At 40.9% G+C, this 19,035-nt stretch overlaps 1 protein-coding gene across 3 annotated transcripts in view; it reads right to left on the minus strand.

Annotated features, from left to right (window-relative positions):
• Positions 1-19,035, minus strand: part of LOC149445552 (transmembrane protein 132D-like) — a 1,204,219-nt gene that overhangs the window by 14,394 nt on the left and 1,170,790 nt on the right. For all 3 annotated transcript variants that reach the window (XM_089653723.1, XM_089653724.1, XM_089653725.1), the window contains one exon: positions 3,346-3,551. In XM_089653723.1, the coding sequence (XP_089509849.1) occupies positions 3,346-3,551 (206 nt within the window). The remainder of the gene's footprint in view (positions 1-3,345; positions 3,552-19,035) is intronic.

Genomic DNA, 19,035 nt, shown 5'->3' on the forward strand with positions numbered 1-19,035 from the left:
TTCTAATTTTGAGCCATTATCCACATACTTGAAACAGTGACTTGTGTTATTCCCCTGAAAGAGTTTAAGGCTTTCTTCTCCACCTTATCTATGTACAGGTCTTCTACAATGGGAGACACAGATGGTGCCATAGCACATTTATGTTCCTGTCTGTAGACGTTTTCATGTACTTGAAATAGGTGGTATTGGCCAGGTCCAGAAAGGTCCAGCAAGTAGCATATTTGGTCTGACTTGAATTCTGTTCATCTGTCAAGGGCCCTAGCTAATATATATGTTTCCTTTCTGTCTTACTAGCCTCATAGTTACATAGTTGGTAAGGCTAAATAAAGGCATAAGTCCATCGAGCTCAACCTGTGTGGATGTGTGTTATTATTTCCACCATTTCCCATATCCTTGTATATTGAGTTTGCTAAGATTCCCATATAATAGTATCAACACTTCCCATTGACACCACTGATTGTGGAAGGGCGTTCTGCATCCTTACTGCTCTGACAGTAAAGAAACTCCTACGCAGTTTAAGGTTGAACCGCTTTTCCTCCATTTTCATTGGGTGGCTGCGTGTCAGGGACCCCAGTGGTTGGTGTGATCGCATGCGGGTCTGCGCATGCGTGGTGTGCCCTGCTGCACTAGCGTGCGAGCATTGAGACCAGGGCACCCGTGATTGCAGCGGCGATCACAGGCGCGAGCCTGGCATCAATCAGGGCGTAGGGCGCCCTATTTAAAACAGGATTAGACTGCAGTGAATTGCCGTATGGTCTTACCTGTTTCCTGAAGTTCCTGATTAGAAGATTGCTTTGTTGCCAACCCTGCCTGACCCTGATTTGCTGTTTGTCTCTTGCTCTGATCCCTGGCTTGTCTGACCATTCTCCTGCTTAACCCTGCACGTTCTAATCTCCTGTTAACGAACCCAGCTTGTGACTTGTTTATCCCTCTGCCTGCTGATTTTGTACTACACCGCCACCACTGTTACCGACCCGGCCTGCCCGACGCTGCTCTTGTTACCTCCTCACATCAGACTCTCACCTGCTATACACCTCCAACGGTGCTTCTACCACAGCTGGATGAACCCAGGGGCCGCGACCTGGTCTTGGCCTGCTCCAAGTCCATCCCCACCATTAGGGGCCCTGGTGAACAAGCAGGTCGGAGCTTAGATTCCGCGCCTTGGGGGAGTCCGGTCTGTGGAGTGCTAGAGGCTACCGCGGTAGGATCCCTGACACTGCGTTTCTTCTTAAGTTCCCTGAGACAGAATAGTTTCCTCTCTATGAAAGAATCACCACTGAGATATTTGTATATTGCTATCATATCTCCTCCCAAGCTCCTCTTCTCCAGGGAGTATACGTTTGTTGCTTGTAGTCGTTCCTCATAGTTCCTCCAGTCCCCTATTAGCGTTGTTCGCCTTCTCTAGACTCTCTGGAGTTCCTGCACATCCTTCCTGAGGACTTGTGATCAGAACTGGACAGCATACTCAAGATATGGCCAAACCATAGTCTTGTAAAATGGTAGAATTATAGTTGTGTCTTTTGAGTAGATACCCTTTTTTAATGCATGCTAATATTCTGCTTGCTTTACTTGCATTGCTTGTCCACTGCTGAGCCTGTGATCTACTAGGACCCCCACATTTTTTTCCATCCTGGATACCCCCAAAGGTTCATCCTCTAGCGAGTAACTTGCATTTATATTTTTAGCCCCCAAATGTATTACTTTCAACAATAAACCTTATTTGCCATGTAGTTGTCCACTTGTCTATTTTATTGAGGTCTTCTTGTGAAGTTGCTATATCCTGCTGTGAAGTTATTGCCCTGCTTAGCTTTGTATCATCAGCAAACACTGAGATGGAGCTATACCGATATAACCTCTATATCATTTATAAATAAATTAAACAGAATTTGTCCCCGGACAGAGCCTTGGGGTACCTCACTTCCCACTCCAGACCATTCTGACTACACATTATTTATCACCACCCTTTGAAAGTTCCCCTGTAACCCTTTTTTATCTGAAACTAGTTAACAAGTTTGTATACAACCATCCTTTAAGAGGAGTTTAGAGCTGAACTAAAAAAAACTGTAGCTGCTAACTTAAGAAAGAGAAACTCACCTGTCCAGGGATCCAGATCCATTGTCACCCGGGCAGTTCTTTACAGCCTCCCGGGACCTGTGATGTGTCCCAGAAGGTTGGAGGTCATTTTGTAGGGCTCTGGCATTGCTCATCCTGTTCCTCCTTGCACAAAGGAGCAGATACCGGTCCTTCTATGGCCCTGTCCAGCTCTCCTAGAGTAACTACCTGTCTCCTGGAATCTCCTCCATGCTCTTGAGACTGTGCTCAGAGACACAGCAAACCCTTTGGCAATGGCACGTATTGATGTACCATCCTGGAGGAGTTGGGCTGCCTGTGCAATCTTTGTTGGGTCCAGGTTTTGTTTCATGCTACCAGTAGTGACACTGACCCTAGCCAAATACAAAATAATGTCAGTGGCCTCCACCTGTAAAACCATTCCTGTTTTGGGGGTCGTTTCATTGTCTAGTGCACCTGTTAGTTTCATTTCCATATATATTTATATATATATATATATATATATATATATATATATATATATATATATAAGGAAAACATGAGAGACTTCCTCTTTTGGGTGATGTTACACTTTAATACAAAGTTGAAATGCATATATGGCAACCTGCCAAACATTTTAAAATTTTGTAAAGTGAAATAAGAATTTAGGGTGAACTGACCTCCTTGGCCAGCAGATATTGGACAAATACATGTTATGCATGCTTACTAGTATAAATTCTCCAATTGCATAATTAGTGTTAAAGGATCTTTTTTGACCATTCTCATTCATGAACCATCAGCAAATATTTGTAATTTTCAGTGGTAGTGCCAGGTATTAAGGGCTTGGCCTTAAAAATAGTTCTGACAAACAGTATAGTTCCTTTCCAAACTAAAATTCCTCTTCTGAATTAAATTGTAATAGTTATAAATAAGGTGTACTGTAAAATGCAAGAAAAGAACCTTATATTGGTAACCATTTTATAACAATTGTAACATTTTTCTATAATGAGGTAAGGAGTCATAAATTATAAAAACATTTTAACTAAATATAAAATATAACATGTACAGTATGTTTATTGCTTATAACTTTTTTCCTGTACTTTAACATTTTATGTTGTAATCCTTCAAGACATCATTGTGTGTAATAAATGCACTGTTACCAGTAATGAGTTAAAACATTAGCATTCTCTCTTATCCTCTTAGCATTCTGCATGTTAATATACTGTAAATCAGCACTAATTACAAAGATTACTGAAATGCATTCATACAAATGAAGGAAAATAAGATAGTACATACCTCTTATTTGTCATAATAGGAACCCTCCAACCTTTGATCTGATTTAATTCTGTGTCAGACACATCTATCAGCAGAGGGAGCCGTGGCACCCAAACTGTCATTTCCAGTGAGGCTTTAAAATGTTGATACGTGAAGTTCACAATGGCATTAACCTTTCCTTTCATTTCCTTTCCATTTACAAAGACATAGTCACATCGTTCTGAAATCTGCAAACATGAGAAAAAGAACATGCTTACTGTCTGGTAAAACTGCAGAGATGTTTATAGGGCAATAAAGTGTTATTTCTGAGCCCTGACAGAAACCTACTGTTGTAACATCACGGTATGGAATTTTCAATGCCAATGTGTTATTGATTGGAAAGGAATCAAACAGCTAGCAAAAGCTCACAGATAGCAAAGAACACAGAACTGAAACCAGATCAGACGTGCATTTTCAAACTAAGGTTAGTAATCACAGCTTGGGTATTTCCCACGTGTGATGTTACCTTAGAGCTATTAAATGATACCATACTTAAATGTCAACTCAAAGCTGAATTACATATAAGATAGCTGTTTACCTGCCAAAGCATTTGCATTCTGTCTATCCAGTTATTATTATTATACAGGATTTATACAGCGTCAACAGTTGGCTCAGTGCTTTACAATATAAAGGGAGACAATACAGCAATGATACAGTTGAATACAAGAGGGTTAGGAGGGCCCTGTTTCTTGGAGCTTACAATCTAAGAGGGGGCTAGTGGTACAAAAGGTAATAACTGTAGGGGATGAACTGATAGGAGAAATAGATGTTTGTGTTATTAGCTGAAGGCAGGATAGGCTTTCCTGAAGAGATAGGTTTTCAGAGATCACCTAAAAGTGGGCAGAGTAGGCGATAGTCAAATAGATTGGGGTAGAGAGCTCCAGAAGATGGGGGAGGCTCTGGAAAAGTCCTGCAGATGAGCATGAGTGGGGGGGACAAGGGAGCTAGAGAGCAGGAGGTCGAGGGAGGAGCGGAGAGGACGGTTTGGATGATATTTGGAGACAAGATTGGTGATGTAATTTGAGGCAGAGTTATAAATGGCTTTATATGGGATTGTTAATATTTTGAATTTTATTCATTGGCAATGGGAAGCCAGTGGAGGTACTGGCAGAGAGGGATGGCAGATATGGAATGGTTGGTAAGGTGGATGAGTCTGGCAGCAACATTGATGATAGCCTGAAGAGGGGATAGCCTGCAATTAGGTAGGCCAATGAGGAGGGAGTTACAATAGTCAAGGTGAGAGATAACAAGGGAGTGAATAAGTTGCTTAGTGGTTTCAGAGTTCTGATATAAATATAGCTCAGTGACACAGCACAGTCCCACCATGGCATGGCAAGGAACCTGATTATTATCTCCTATATTGAAATAATATTACAGACCTCAAACCCAGCTTAAGCCCAAGCCCCAGCACCAACCTGTGACTGGACAGTGAAGGAGAAGCAGCAGACTGATGAGCTAAACTGTCTACCACTCTGCTCTATCCTATCATGAATGCTCCTTGTCAGCACATGAACTAAATAGCTCCTTGTGTTGCTTCTCATGCTCTCATTCTAAGCTCTACTGTGTACAGGACTGCAAGAGGCTACAACCAAGTCAAAATCAGGCACTTAAACTGTTTGCATTTAAAAAATTAATTTAAGTATATCCAGATGTGCATTAATTTGTGTACTTTATATCTGCCTGGAATTCAACTTTAAAACTGTATTAAAATGAACCTAAACCCCAGTTGGATGACATTTAGTTTAACACATGGTATTTTTAAATCTTTATTCAGCCTTCTTGATTTCTGAGTGCTTCTGATCTCCACCAGTCTCTTTCAGCCAATTATTGTCTACATGCAAATGCTCTAGTGTCAGATGTATAATTTCACTATTAATTCTGATCTTTAGTCATCTAACAGCTACAGTTCTAAGCCCACATACTTGGCAATAAGGCCCCAGGCACATTTAATTTGGGAAGTCATTCTTTTCTCAAGATGGAAGAAAGATTGGGTATCTGTCGTTTTAAAGATAAACTTGATCAAATTTATTGCATTGGTGCTTGGAGAATGGGATGGAAGGTGGGGGGAACACAGGGTACCTAAAAGTGTATTTTTCTAGAACACAGTTTCTGGTTCTGTTTTCTAAACTTTCTTGATCCCACTCTCTATGATGGCTGGACACTAAACATAGGCTGTTTGGTAAATGAGGTGCAATTGGCAACTCAATGTTTATGTTCCAAGACAGGACAGCATTTTAATGTTTTCCACATATACTTTCCACTCAATCAGTCACTATCCACCTCTCTTCTGGGATGGAGTTGCATGCCTCCTCTAGGCCTCAATAGTAGCCAACATTTTAAAGGATTTCCTCCCAGGAGGAGAGATTCCTGCAGCATTCCAATCCTTAGATCCAAAGGCACAGGAGAAAGAAAGTTCTCACAGTTGCATGAAGAAAAACCATGTGTCAGGAAATGCCTCAAATATTCAGTATCTTTTCAGCCAGCTCACCAGGCTCCCCAAGCCTACTTGTAATCTGGTTATGATTTGGATGCAAAAAAAAAAGGAGTATAATAAAAGGGCTAAAATACCTACCTACGTGTGAAAAAATGTAGCTCGATTTTCTCTTTCAGTGCTGCTCACAGCCTGGGCATTTGACCACATGATCAGCCTACCTGAACTCAGACCATCCCCATTAGTAGAGATAATGTAGAAAATGTATTTTGTGACCAGCATTAGAAGGGAAAGAACGCAGACTTTTCTCCAATATAACAAGCAAGAAAATGAAGATGGAAATCTGTAAATTCAATTGGCTTGCACCTTCTGAATATGCTAGTAAATATGTGTCAATTGATTTAGAGGCAGAGTTGTAGAAATTATGTGAAAAATATTCCTAGGCCTGTCTAAGTATTGCAACATTGCAAAAAGCTTTCCAGTACTGCCATTGTCATTAGATTAACAGAGCAGAAAATGGTCATCAATTACTGGGAGAAATGTTCTTAGCATGGCTCTGTCATGTTCACTGTGCTCTCCAAATTCCTGAAAAAATACTCCTGGTGACTATACTAGTGTTCACCATATGGCTAGTATGACTCTGGCAGAGGATCTCTGGTGCATAAAATTATTTTGTTCAGAATGCCTTTAGCATACTGCTGCACATGCTCAGCACCTGATCATTAATAAAAGACCATGACTATTGCTAATAGTCTACTCCATCACCAGAACTAGGGCTACAGTTATGTCTGATGTTACAAGAGTTTGTCACTGTCTTTCTGTACACCAACTACACTACCATGAAAGCAAAGAACATTAATGATAAAAAGTACAATTTGAAGTATTGTGAAATTCCATTTATCAAATAAATATTAATGTGTATTTTGACATATTTAAATTTCATTACATGTGCATTATATGCTTCTTCTTTACAAACAAATAGCAAAGTGCCTATGCCATCCTAAAACTGACCTAAGACAAAATTTTGTAACATCTGTAGGCTGGTTGGATGAATGCCATAAATAGATTACAGCTGAATTTGGATTACACACAGATTAAATACATATCAATGGAATTAAATCTAAAATGTGTATGCAGAGAAAAAACAACTTGTAAAAGAGAATGCTTTTAATCTGATTCATGTTCCAGTATGAGGAGTGCTTCCAAGACAACCAGGCTCCTCAAAGATTGTCTTTGGGTTAAGGACACTGACAAAGAGTCCAGCTTGGCTTTTGTGAGATTTGAAATGACATCAGTTAGAAGCATTAGTTTAGAATTTGGAACTCTCTGGAAGAAGTTCAGAAAGGTTCTGTTATTCTACTAATCAGCTTTAGAAGCAGGTGGGCGGAGAGAGGCTTTAAGAAAGGAGAAGTTTTCCTTTATATTTTGCTACCACTGTGCTCTCCTGCCAATTTTGCTGGTCTGTGATTAGAAATTTAAACCCTAGGTTTTAATGCCAGCAGTTTTGATCATGGAAATGTTGCATCCTTTCATATTTCAACATTATAATATTTAATGTATATATGCAGACATTTACATGGTGCCTCTTTAGCTGTTCTACACCCAAGATGTCATTAGATTCTTCATAGGCAAACTGAAGTTGCTGACTTAATTCCTCTATAATACCTGTGCACATTTAACAAGCACATAAATTAAAACTTACGTCAAGAATTCAGCTTAGTGAAGTGGTTTCACACACACAGCCACCTGGAATTGTAGAGTATCAAATAATACTATATTGCAGAAACACTCATTTAATAATTCAACTTAAAATGGAGATTTAATTTACAGGTGGACAATAGTGGCCTGAATCGCCCACTTGAACCCAAGCTGTATTAGTGCCAGTCTTCCTGGTGAATAATTCATGTTTTATATTATATAGAGTGTAACTGGAGGAGTAGGAACATTCAAAGGTGGGTACAAATAGTCTAAAATTGCAAGAGTAGACAGAGCCAGGAATAATGACAAGGAAAATTGGTGTTTCCAATAGATATAAAAAGCCAGTCAGACCCTCAGATCACCAAACTACAATCAAAATGTAAACATTTAATAGGAATATTTAGGGTTTTGAAGAAAAATTCTGCTCCCAGTCTGGATGGCTGATACTTACGCTATCTTAAAAAATGTTCCTCTATACATACCCCTTTTAATCTGGCTATATTTTACAGGATCACCAGTTTCTGGAGGAAATGTTGTTAGCCAATATGTGTTTACTTCCTCAGCCTAACAAAGATCATTCACTTCCCCAAAATTTTCACCCCATCTGTGATCAACAATGATCTAAAAATTTTTAGCTGTATCTTAGCTGATAGGTTGGCTTCTATCATTCCTACATTATTTTAACTTTTTCACTCAGGCTTTATCCCAAATTGTCAGATTATGGATAATATCCATCTGGCCACTAAAAAGTTCTATTGTTAGGTTTCAATATAAATAAGGCATTTGATAGTATTATGTGGCAATATGTATCCCTTCTCTTGCAGAGCTATGGCTTTCATGGAGCTTTTCTACATGGCTTTAATGGCATTTATTTATTCCCGAAGACTCGTGTTAGGATATTGAGCTGAAACCCAGAGTTCTTCATTTTAGGGAGAGGTACTAGGCAAGGTTGGCTTTCTTCCTTGCCTTTTGCTTTGGCAATTGAACTCCTGGCTATTGCTATTATTAGACATCCAGATATAATCAACTATCTTAAAGGGTCTGATATTTTCATATTATGCCTGTACGATGATGATGTAGTATTATTCCTTAATCAACTAACTATGTTTGCATATTTGACAGGTTTTACAGTTAATCTCACCAAATCTGTGGTGGTGCCCATAAATGTCCCATCTTCCAGGCATGAGGCACTTAAGCAGGCCTTTCCCTTTGCTTGGTCCTATTCTTCTATTTCTTACCTGGGTGTCCGGTTGCCAGCAATCTACCAACAATTATTTCACTTTAATTATCCTCCTTTGGTTTCTTGGCTTAAACAGATGCTGAAGCTGTGGTCTTCTTTCCGCATATCTTTCTTAGGTAGTGTTGTCGCCTTCAAAATGATGGCTCTCCCTAAGTTACTATATTTATTTAGGAAGTTACCAATTAGTCTTTGGTTAACAAATTTATTTGGTGTAATAAGCCTCCTAGATATGCCAGAAACACTCTATACCGTTCACATAAACAAGGTGGACTTGGAGTTCTACACTTACACTATCTGGCTTCTCATTTGGTGCAATTAGTCCAATGGAATATGTTAGACTCTAGGGTTCCCTGGCTTAAGTTTGAGAGTACATCTATTCTCCTGTACTTTTTACCAGGTTAACTTTTGTACAATTTTGCTCCTATAAACGTACTAATGAAACACAATGTCATAGGCTTTGGCTATGGTGCCTTTAGAAAGATACATTTCAGATCATTTAGAAAATGTCTCCTTGCACATCATTTTGGGGAGATCCTAGACTGGTATAATCTTTTTCTAGACCCGAAGACTTCCTTTGGTGGAGATCTCAAGCGTTACCTTTCCCATTTTCAAGAATGTTCTAATTTCTTAACCTCTGCTTAATTTCGTGCTTCCGGGGTGGTTCCCTCCTCTGAATTTTTACATTATCAACAAATTAGACATTTTTATGCCACACATTATGCTCTCTCCGACGAGTTCTTATGCATTTTTTGAGGACATTTGTCAAAGAAAAGAGGAAAGGGTTTAATTTAATTCATTTACACTTGCCTATCCAATGCAATAGCTACCACTAAACTTTTGTATATGACAAATTGGGAAGCTGATCTTGGGGAACAGTCCACGGAACAACACTGGGATGTCAGGTGGCAGAACTTAAGGAAATGCACCAAATCTCTTATGATCAGGGATACAGCCATTAAGCTGTTCACTAGATGGTATTATACACAATCATGTATTCATACTATTTATCCTCAGGCCTTACCCCACTGTTTCTGTGTCTGCCCCAACCTAGCTCCTCTTTGCATTTTTGGGGGGGGGAGTGTGTAAAAATAGCCTCAGTGTGGCAAGATCTTTTTCACTTATCCTCTCAATTGGCTGGGAAACAGGTCACTCTGAGAAAAACTAGTTGTTTATGATTTTCTAATATGCCTGACCTACCTAAACCAATGCAACATGTGATTCTCACTCCTTATGTAGCAATACATTGGGCTATCTCCAAGTTATTACGCTATTATGTTACTGGAGAAAATGTTCTATTCTATACATGACTCTTAAGCAAAATTTGATGCTAAATGGGACCCTTGATTTCTATATCGTTTTTCAGCTCCAGACTAATTACAGAACTCTAGCCATTTTGTGTATTGTTATCTAAACTTTGCTATAGAAGATACTCTTGTTTTATTCCTTTTACTATTGTTAGATATGACACTGAAGGTGCCCTTGTTTATAATCTCTTCTTCATTTGAATGGGTTACCGTTCCTTTTAAAACTCAGGGAAAAGGTCCCTTCACCATTTTTGTACCCGTATCCCGCGCAGGAACTGCAAGTACAGTGTGGTCCCTGTAAAGGTCCGATTTCTAATGCAAGCATGTCATTAGGATTAATGGCACCTGCCCGCATCACCTGCATTTCACTGTGTGGGTGGTTATGGCTGTGGGAAAAGATTATGGTCTCGCAGCGGCAAGCACCCTCACAGGTGTGAACCTAGCCTTAAATACTTGGCTATGTTTTATATGATTTATATTTTCTTTATAATCGTTTGTAAACAAAAAAATATAAATATTTAGGTGTTTTCAAATATATTGACAGAGAGACAATCTTATGTGAAAAATAGCTGCCTACTCTGAAATTACAGAAAGCCAAGTGGGGCATTTTATGCCGTAATGGATGATTTTATTCATCATTTTATTGCACAATTTTAAGAAGAAATTTGTCCTGCCTCTGATTTGCCCTCACCAAATTATTTCCTTAGACATCAAAACCATGCAAAATGAAGAAAAGTTAACAGAAATGTAATGCCTGAAAGTGATTTTTCTCTAAATTGATTTTACATAAAGTAAGGAAGGGTTGGGCTGTTTTAGGCTTTAATTGCTGCCTGTATCTTTGCTGGGGAGAATATTCTCTCATTCCTATTCTGGTGACCACTGTCTCTGGAACAGGAAGTGAGGTGAATCTCTCAAATGGAAAAAAAAAACTGACAGAGGTTCAAACCCAGTTTGAAAAAGTAGCGGTTTTGATTCTCATGATTTTGTTTTATCCTGCTTTGGATCTATGAAAAACAAACTTACCCCACTGAAGTCTATAGGGGTGAATCTTGTGACTAACTTTCAAGGCTATTAGGCTAGTTAATATAAAAAAAGGCATATGGATCAGATCACTGATATGCTGGAAATTAAAAGGGCAAAAAGGATTTTGTAAATAATATACAGTGGGGAAATGGTACTTTTAATGAGGCTTTGAAAAAAAAAAACAGTCCTTTAATTTACATGCTTGGGAGTTACCTTAAAGCTGTATGTGACACTGACATTGTGACACTGAATTCTGGCATTTTGGCATTCTGGCATTTTTACATGTAGCTTGACCTAACTGCAACAGCATCTTTTTTTTTTTTAATCTGATGCATTTCCACTTTAAAAAAAATATTTTCGGTTGTTTTGGCTGTGACACCAGATTTTTTCTGAAGAGATTATAGGCTCGAATAAACCAGTGGAAACAGAAGAGAAACAGGTATAAATGCTGTAGGAAAGTTTACTCTTAAAAACATCAGGTTAAGTCCTCAACTTCATACAAATTGACCATTGGCACAGCAGTTTGATATTATGGTTTGTGAGCTTCTTTTTCACAGTTCCATATTGTATTGTGTTAAGAAAATGTCAAAACAGAGTGCACAAAACCTCAGCCAAACATTCCCTGAACCCCCTTTCATCACTGTATTCATAATTATTCCCAAAATATTCAAACTATAGACTCTGGTAGAAAATGGCTAGTATTAGGAAACTACTCAAGGACTTGGATAGGCAAAAAGAGACAAGGCAGGTTTTATCTTCCAGAAAAAAATGGGAGTGTATTATCTGAGAGACAACAGTTACAAATATTGTTCAGTGGCCGGACAGCATCTAAGCAGTTTAGTTAGGTCACAAGATAAGAAGGAGAGAGAAGGCATTATGTGGAACCTTTGCAGTGCAAGAGCACTGGAAAAGGCCAAGAAAGCTGGTAATGGTGACAGGAATTTTATAATTTTTGTTAGGCTAATAATATTTAAATGTTTAGTCAACAACATCATCACCAGGGGTTTTATAGTCATTTGTAATTCAAGACTGGTTCATTTTAATGAAAGTAAGCAGATCCACACTTGGTCAGGGGACTGCTAAATTTGCCTCTCAGTAGCAGAAAAGAAGGAGGAAGAAGAGCGTGCATTAGCAGAAGTTGCAAAAAAAAAACCAAAACTGACTGCTCTGTAAACGAGAGGAGAAAGAAGAGAAATGCTTTGTTAGCCACTAAACTAACCCTGCTATTACTGGTGGGGCTTTATAGCACCCCATCTTAAGACAGAAAAGGCTGACATGCCCTGTTTTTTTGTGCTGTGATATTTTGCTGACACAAAGCTAGTTAAAAGGTCTCTGTACAATGAACAAGGATGAGGGGACAACAAGAATATGTAGCCCACCACACTTCAATCCACAGCTATTTAGCACAATACAGTATTGTAAAGCTCTGCATAGCAGCAAGTTATCCCAACACAGACTGTCAGCTGTCCCTAAACCACTCCAACACACACTGTCAGGTGGCTGCTGGAAGCCCCCATTATTGGCTCTTCTAGGTCATCAAGGTCCTCTCAGAAGCCCACCTCACTACCTGCCCCCTGGACCCTATCCCCTCTCAACTCCTCCGGTCACCCCCCTCTTCCCTCATCCGCTCCCTCACCCACATCTTCAATCTCTCCCTCTCTACTGGTGCATTCCGCCCCCCCAAAGCATGCACATATCACCCCCATCCTCAAAAAGCCCTCCCTGGATCCCGAGGACCCCAACAACCTCAGACCCATCTCCCTGCTGCCACTCACCTCCAAGCTCCTTGAGCGCATAGTCTACGATCGCCTAAGCACCCACCTTATTGACAATAACCTCCTTGACCCATTACAGTCCGGCTTCCGTCCCCTACACTCCACCAAAACTGCCCTCCTCAAAATCACTAACGACCTACTAAATGCCAAAGCCAAGGGCGACTACTCTGTCCTCCTTCTCCTGGACCTCTCTGCGGCCATCGACACAGTCGACCACCCCCTCCTCCTTAATAAACTACTCTCCCTTGGCATCAGAGATACCGCTCTCTCCTGCTTCTCATCCTACCTATCCCAACGCTCCTTCAGCGTCACCTACAATGGCGCCACCTCCCCCTCCCTCCCCCTCTCTGTTGGGGTCCCGCAAGGCTCTGTCCTTGGACCCCTTCTCTTCTCCATCTACACCTCCTCCCTGGGCACACTCATACACTCCCATGGCTTCAATTATCACCTCTATGCTGACGACACCCAAATTTACCTCTCCACCCCTCTCCTCACCCCCACTATCTCGCCCGCATCACTCACCTCCTAAACGACATCTCAGACTGGATGTCCCTCCATTTCCTCAAGCTTAACCTCTCCAAAACCGAACTCCTCGTCTTTCCCCCTGCCCACACCCCCCCCCCAGCCTATCCATCACCACCACCAACACCACTATCACTCCCGCCCCGCAAGCCAAAGTCCTTGGCGTCATTCTTGACTCAAACCTCTCCTTCCTCCCTCATGTCAAATCACTTGCAAACACCTGCAGGCTCCATCTCCGCAATATTGCCAAGATACGTGCCTTCCTCACCCCAGACACCACCAAACTTCTTGTACACTCCCTCATCATCTCACGCCTTGACTACTGCAACTCTCTTCTCACTGGCCTACTCAAGTGCAGGCTCTCCCCGCTCCAGACCATCCTGAACTCAGCGGCCACACTCATCCACCTCACCACCCGCTCCACCTCTGCCACCCCCCTCTGCCTCTCCCTCCACTGGCTCCCGATTGTCCAACGCATCAAATTTAAACTTCTAATCCCGACCTACAAAGCCGTTCATAACACTGCCCCTGACTACCTCACCAACCTGATCCCCAAGTACCACCCTACCCGTACCCTTCGCTCCTCACAGGACCTCCTTCTATCCTGCTCCCTGGTCTCCTGGTCATGCACGACTGCAGGACTTCTCCAGGTCCTCCCCTATCCTCTGGAACTCACTGCCCCAATCCATCCGACTGTCGCCTTCCCTCCCCACATTCAGGCGCTCCCTCAAAACCCATCCTTTCAGGGAAGCCTACCCCACCCTCACCTAACGGCCTTTCTCCCTCATTCCTCCCACCACTTCATCCCCCTCAGCCACTTCATTCCCCTCAGCCACTTCCTATTGTTCCACTACCCCCTCCCTCCTAGATTGTAAGCTTGAAAGAGTAGGGCCCCCATGTTGATGGGGACAAGGGCCTCTTCCCCACAACCTTGGGCAGTGGTTGTGGGGGTCTGTAGGGAGGGAGCTTATTGGAATCTGGAAGACCCCTTTAACAAAGGGGCATTTAGATCTCAAGCCTCCCCTATGTTAATGAGTACTTTTTGACAAGTCCTTTATTAACCCCCCTGGCGGTATTCCCGAGTGTAGCTCAGGGTTAACTTTCAGTAGCAGAAGTGGTAACCCCGAGATACACTCGGGATTACACTGCAGTGTTGCTCAGGGATTCCCTCTTGCACTTACCTTGGCCTGCGCTCCCACGATGTCCCCCCATCAGCATCCTCTGCCATCTCCTCTGGCTGGGACGGAACCGGAGGGAAATTCAAAAATGTTAAAATGTGACATTCACTCAATACACTAAAATCACATAGTAAACCATTACTGTATCAACCCATTTCACATACATTTTGTCCCGAGTGCTTTATCCTGTGCCCTGCCTGCATTTTTACTGTTCTTTCTGCCTATAAACTGAGAAACGTCCATGGTGTCCAAAAAGCGTCCCTTTAGGTCAAAAGCGGTTTTAGACCAGCTAGAGAACAGTGATAGTAAATTAGAACCACTTGCAGAATTGAGTGATAATGATTCGTGGAGAAATTCATCATCAGACACTGAAAACGATTTTGCGACTAAGATCAGTGATGTGCGAACTTTGCGTTCTATTTCAAATTTCAGTGTTTTTGGTTTGATTACATTATTGAATTACATTTATTATTATTATATTATTATTTTTTATGATTATTTATATTATAATTTATGATTTTGTGTTTCAAATTTTATCATACCCGGGGTGTTTAGTAGACTCTTGTTTGGACAGATTTCAGTGAGTTATTCCTAAGAATTACAGGCCTACAAAAAAAAACAACATATTTCCATGCAAAAAAATTTACAGCACAGAAATATTGACATAATCAGACCGCTTGGGAGGTTAAACAATAAAAAAAATAAATTACCCTTGAAATAGATCCAACATTAATCACGATGAACTCTTACCCAGATGAAAAAAAAAAACATTGTGCCCTGTCTCATCTAGGGACACACGCCAAATGACAGCCAAACATGGGGGTGGGGCAACAAGACTGGGCACCCCAACCCTATGTCTACCTGTCATTTGGCAAATGATTTGTTCCATGGAGAGACACTCACCCAATGAGATGTAGACATGGGGTGGTGTCACCCAATGACAATACTGGATGGGACACATTATGTTCTGCGGGTGGCGTTTTGTTTTTTTCCATGCAGGCTGGCATTCATCATAATTGATGAATACAAAACAGTGTGCTGGTGCTGACAGGGGAGAGATTTGTTTTGTTTACATACAGACCTCTCCTCTGTAACTGTTCCTCGGCGATCGCTGAATGCCGGCGGGGAATCTCCAGACAGGACCCGGTAATTGAGAGCTGTAGCTGCCAATGGCTTGATTTTGCACAACTTTGCCACCCTGTACCAGTAGTTCTGCCATATGGTGCTCAGGAAGAGGCTAATGGTGGAACTAGCTTGTTTGCATTCTTCTGTCAGCAGAGAATTCCACTAACAGAAGATGAGTCATGGTTGTTAAGGACAGGGCAGCTGCCTGCACATTAATAACCATCTATTCACAATGAATTCAATATTATCGACTGAATTCGAAAATCCGATTCTGGATTAATCCAAATCTGTCTAGTTAAAACTATTGTCAGTACAATAGAAACTAAATGTAAATCTCCTGAGCTCTGGATAGCAGTAAAAACTTTGCAGGATTTGTAATCCTTCCCCATTGTATCCATAACTAAAATATGCTTGGCATATACAGTACTCTAAGGTGTATAATACCAAAAGAGTAAAGATTTCCATGGGGAATCAGCAAAATTAGAAGTTTTTGCTTTGATGAAAATTCTGTGAAAAGGAAAAGGTTAGGCAAAATTTTGCTATTCAGTAAAATGCATTCTGGGTAGTAAAATAGTACTAGGGATGGTAAAAGTAGGTGCTTTTTAACCCCCTGTCAGATTGTATTGCTGTCTGTGTCCATCCTGGAGAGATTAATCCTTTGTATTCAACTGTCCGGATGACCATTGTCTACAGTGCAGATAATGATGGGATATTGTTGTAACAGGAACAGGAGGTTGTGAGTAATCTTCCAATGGGAACACCTGTTTGGTGACAACTGTCCCGTCACTTTGAAAAGATTTCCTCTTTCTGTTGTGTCTTTGACACAGTAAGTAAAGGAAAATCTTTCTAAAGGCATACAGATAGAAAACAAAAGTCTGACAGGTATCAGTATGTCAGTGCTGACATGCCAATCACATGGCTTTGACAAATAGCTTTATATATCAACACAGTCATATTATACATTGATGGGGATATACATTGACATTTTTTTTATAAACACAGTGACAGGGAACTTCTTTCTTTTTTAGTTACATTTCACCTAGCAGTGCTGCATATGAAAACAGAGTCAAGCCAAGTTTTGCAAAATTACACATTCATTAGTAATTGCCAACTGCAGACCAACTATCAGCCAAGAAAGATCATTTTAAATATATAAGATGACTTTGATGTGTGCATGTGATTCTTTTACAACTGCTTCTATTGTCCCTGAAAATATCTTCATTAAATATCCATGCCACACAACCATACAACCATGTTAGATTTGGCCAACAACATGGCTGTCTAAGTCTGTTGACGAATTAGATGCCCACTGTGTCAGATGTTCAGAATCTGTGCATGTAAGAACAGACACAATGTAGTTAATTATCCCAATAAAGGTCCATAATACTTTGCAAATGGCCAGAACTATTAACCAGTTATGGATGGTAAATTTGTTGCTATTTAACCACTTGTCTGCTGGGCACTTATACCCCCTTCCTGCCCAGGCCAATTTTCGTCTTTCAGTGCTGTCGCACTTTGAACGACAATTGCGCAGTCATGCAACACTGTACCCAAATGAAATTTTTTGAATTTTTTTCACACAAATAGAGCTTTCTTTTGGTGGAATTTAATAGCCCCTTTTATTTTTTGCGCTATAGACAAAAAAAGAGCAAAAAATGTGAAAAAAAAAGTTTTTCTTTGTTTCTATTATAAACTTTTGCAAACAGGTAATTTTTCTCCTTCACTGATGTGCGTTGATAAGGCTGCACTGATAGGCAGCACTGATGGGCACTGATAGGCAGCACTGATGGGCACTGATGAGGTGGCATGGATAGGCAGCACTGATGGGCACTGATAGGAGGCACTGATAGGTGGCATTTATAGGCAGCACAGATCAACTGGCACTTATGATGCTGCACTGATAGGCGGCACTGATGGGCAGCACTGATGGGTGTCACTGCTGGGCACAGGTGGGTGGCACTGCTAGGTACTGCTGGGCACAAGTGGGTGGCTCTGCAGGGCACAGGTGGGTGGCACTAATGGGTACAGGTGGGTGGCACTGATGGGCACAGGGTGGGTGCCACAGGTGGACGGCACTGCTGGGCACTGATCATCAGGGCACTGATGATCAGTGTAGATCAATTCTCTGACAAATGCCGGTTTTCTGCAGTACTACAATATGCATTTAAAAACATTAATTGAGGTTAGTGGGTGCACTGGATACCCTGGCTGCCATTGTGCTATATGCTGGGTGTCCAGTGCACTCCTGTACCTTTAAGGAGGTGTGGGCACCCTCAGGCTCACCTGCCCTTGGTCTATCCATTAAATACATGTGCCTCTATTTTGAGGACTCCCAAAATTTGTAGAGTTAGGACCACAGAATATCGGGGTGCCATGAAGTGGCTCTGTGGCTTACGTATGTATTTGCAAAAGTGTTGGCTAGCTGCCTGGCAAGTTGAACTGGGTATCTTCTCCCCCCTCTTTTGTTATGTGATATCTGTCCATGTTCCTTGCTGATAAAAGACAATTTTAGACTGGAGCTGCTGACCACTATTGCTGGTTAGCTGGCTGGCAAGTTTAACTGGAGAGTTTTATATATTTGTTTGATAACCTTGTATTAACCCTTAGTTTACCCAAATTAGCTCTTAATAACATTTTTCCCCTTCTCTATTTATCTATTATTTTTCAGTATTTTTATTTTGTATTTTTGTAACCATTTACAACATATATTTCAACGTTTTTTGTTTTTAAATTTGCTTTGTTCTTTACTTTTTTTAGTGTCACATTTAAGAAAAAAAAATTGAAATGAAAAAAACTTTTTTTATGTCTATGTATTGTATAAAAATATTAAATAGTTTTTGCAATACAATATCACCAAAAGAACGCCTTGTTTGTCCTAAAAAATATGTTTATTATTTGTTGCTTTAAGTAATGACAAAGTTATTGGCAAAGAAACAGACCCACAACAGAAATTAAAAAATTGTTCTGGTACATAGGGGGTGTACCGTTGTGAAATCTGATAAAAAAAGGATATACAGTCATGTTGTCACAATCAGAGGATAAGACCAGCTGAAACTGTAAACTCAAGATCTAGTGGACCAGTGGAAACAACTAAAAAAGGTATACCTGGGTACTGGTCCTCACAGATGCAGGAGCAGTGTGACGCAAACAGTGGTGTACCAAAGTCGCAGAATCTAAGGAGCCACCTGGTCTTCACCAGAGCCACAGGAAGTGGGACAGTGATAATAATGGGGGATTTTAACTACCCGGAAATTGACTGGAGTAATGGTACTGCAGGAACAGTTAAAGGGCAAAAATGTTTAAACCTACTACAGTACAATTTTATGGTACAGTTCATAAAGGCCCCAACTAGGAATGATGCTCTGCTGGACCTGGT

The sequence above is a fragment of the Staurois parvus genome, unplaced genomic scaffold (assembly GCF_062004578.1).
Source record: "Staurois parvus isolate SC_StPar_1 unplaced genomic scaffold, SC_StPar_1.0 ptg000719l, whole genome shotgun sequence".
Lineage (NCBI taxonomy): Eukaryota > Metazoa > Chordata > Amphibia > Anura > Ranidae > Staurois > Staurois parvus.